General features: G+C 38.1%; 1 protein-coding gene across 1 annotated transcript in view; it reads right to left on the bottom strand.

The window, feature by feature from the left end:
- Positions 1-2404, bottom strand: part of MARCHF1 (membrane associated ring-CH-type finger 1) — a 431151-nt gene that overhangs the window by 373652 nt on the left and 55095 nt on the right. The window contains 1 exon segment of the mRNA XM_045295763.1: positions 834-838. Within this exon segment, the coding sequence (XP_045151698.1) occupies positions 834-838 (5 nt within the window).

Here is a 2404-nt window from a genome sequence, read left to right as displayed (position 1 = left end):
TTTATCTCCAAGCCTTTAAGACCCCAGATGCGATCTCTTTTGATAACCGGGCACCATCAGCTTTCTTCACCACATTTGCTCATGCACTCGCTTTGTCTTCAGTGATCATGTCGGGAAGGTGTGCATCATGAAATGCCAGTTTAATAGAACAAAGTGTTCTTGCATTGAGGGAGTACTTGAGTGGAGGCCCAATGATCAAGACAGATCTTGATATGTTCTTTTTGACAATGAATGTGACACCATTCCACTTGAATGTGTCATTCACAGTATAGTAAACTGTATTATTGTCTGATTAAAAATGGCCAGTTTGAGTTGATTTCAGCCCATTAATGTCTAGCATTTTGATCTTTATGCATTTCCTTTAATTTTCCTAGTTTTACACTTTTTATGTTCCACCTCCCCATTATTAGTAGATTTTTGAAGCATTTCCCCCCTCATTTTGAGTTATGTTCCATTGGTAAATGAAGGTCCTGGAAGCTTTACTCCAACTGTGTCATTATGACCAACTCTAGTTTGTGAAGTCATCTCTTCTTCAGCTGTGTTTTGAGCACTTCTCACCGGAAGGGCTCATTTCCTGGTACTGTATCTGACAATATTTTGTTACTATGCAAACGTTTCTTGGTACATTTGACAAAGTCCATTTGCTATCCATAGGTTTTCAGTGATTTTCCCACTGAAGTGTACAGCCTATTTCTTCTTCATAGTCTATTCTTCATATACAAGCTCCTCTGAGTCATGTTTACATCCATTGACCCTGCTTACAGCATCACAGCAACATGCAATCCACTGCTATGAGACAAACTGACAGATAAGTGGTGGACTATGGACAGCACTGGTTCTCAAAGCAATACTCGCGGACATGTAGAATCAGTAATCATTTGGGAACAGGATAGAACAAGCTGCCATTGAATGGATGCTGACTCAGGTGTGCCGCATGTAATTCAAGGTAGAATTGCAAACCAATGGATCTTTCCTGGCTATTTTTTTTGAAGTTTATCTAGGTCTATATTCCAAGTTTCCCTTGAATGAATTCTCACAAGTCTATCCTTCGGGGGTTTTTTTGCTGTTAGGTATCATTGTGTGTATTCCAATTCAAAGTGGCCACATGTAACAGAATAGAATTTCCTAGAAGGTTTTCTTGCCTGTAACCCACACAGAACCAGATTTATAGGTCATTTCTCCTGCAGGGTCACTGGGTGGGCGTGAACTACCAACCTTTTGGTTAATAGCAGAGTGCCTAATCACTGTACCACAGGGTTACTTATCCTTTGGGTTAGCAGCCCAATTAATTAATCTTTTTTTAAATGAACATTTTAATGTTACAGAAAATAATATTATGAATACATGGAAACCAACTTTTATTAATTTAATTACTTTTTTTTTTCAGCAGAAAAAAGGATAGTCCCAGCATCAGGTTGAAACAATTGATTTTGCATCCCAAACTCTGGAATCATGATTTTCATGTGAGCATAAACAGAATTTCAGTAGGAAAAATTAATTCCTTTCCTTTATTTTTCATTCCAATTAATCTTTATACCACCAGGAAACTTGGTAGAAGTGCCAATCCTCAGGCTCAGCTCTCCTGAATAGAAACTCTAAGGGTGAGGACAAGCCATCTGTTTTCTAGCAAACTGTCTGGTGCATAATAAAGTCTGAAAACCACGGCTCAATACAATATTACATCAAGAGAATGAAAATATCTGGAATAAAAATCAGTGGTCAATAATTAAACTCTTAATTAAGTAAAATCACCAGACTAAATCAATATAATTAAAACTTTACTACTGTACTATTCCTTGTGAGAACAATAAAGACCAGAGGTGGTTTTATCTCCCAGAGACATGCAATTATAATAAAATAACATTCCATGCATATGTGGATTAATCATGCACAGACTCGGAAATTCAAGATGTGTGTGAATGCCTACTGCATTAAAACCATCCAAAGGTAGGAAACATCGACTCCCAGCCTTCACTTGCACTGCAGTAGCTTTCTTCACGGTACTCCCATCCAGTCAGCCCTCAGCTGGACTTCCTGGTCATCCCCTTATTTGTCCAACTTTCACCCTCCCTTAATCTTTTGGCTTCCCTTCTCACCTTGAAATCATTCTTTTCTTTACACTGCCATAGAGACGATGATAATTTTCAAAAATCATTGGTTTCAAATTTGAAATGAGACCATAGTAATGTCATATCCATATCAGGAGCCTTGGAATAGCCAATGTTCCCATCTCTTGAAAATGGTTTAGTTTTCAAATGACATAGCATTTATTTAAGCCTTCCTGGTTATTAACCAGAACATTCAAACACACCAGCTCTTCTGTGAGGGAAAGATAAGGTAGTCTGCTTCCACAAAAATGGTCTGCTTTGGAATCATGTTGGGGCAATTCTGCTCCATCCTACAG

Source organism: Echinops telfairi, unplaced genomic scaffold (genome assembly GCF_000313985.2).
Source record: "Echinops telfairi isolate 266 unplaced genomic scaffold, ASM31398v2 ScPeMD7_5868;HRSCAF=6743_0, whole genome shotgun sequence".
Classification (NCBI taxonomy): Eukaryota; Metazoa; Chordata; class Mammalia; order Afrosoricida; family Tenrecidae; genus Echinops; species Echinops telfairi.
The sequence above is the reverse complement of the archived record's forward strand: the minus strand, read 5'-3'. Positions and strand labels throughout refer to the sequence as shown.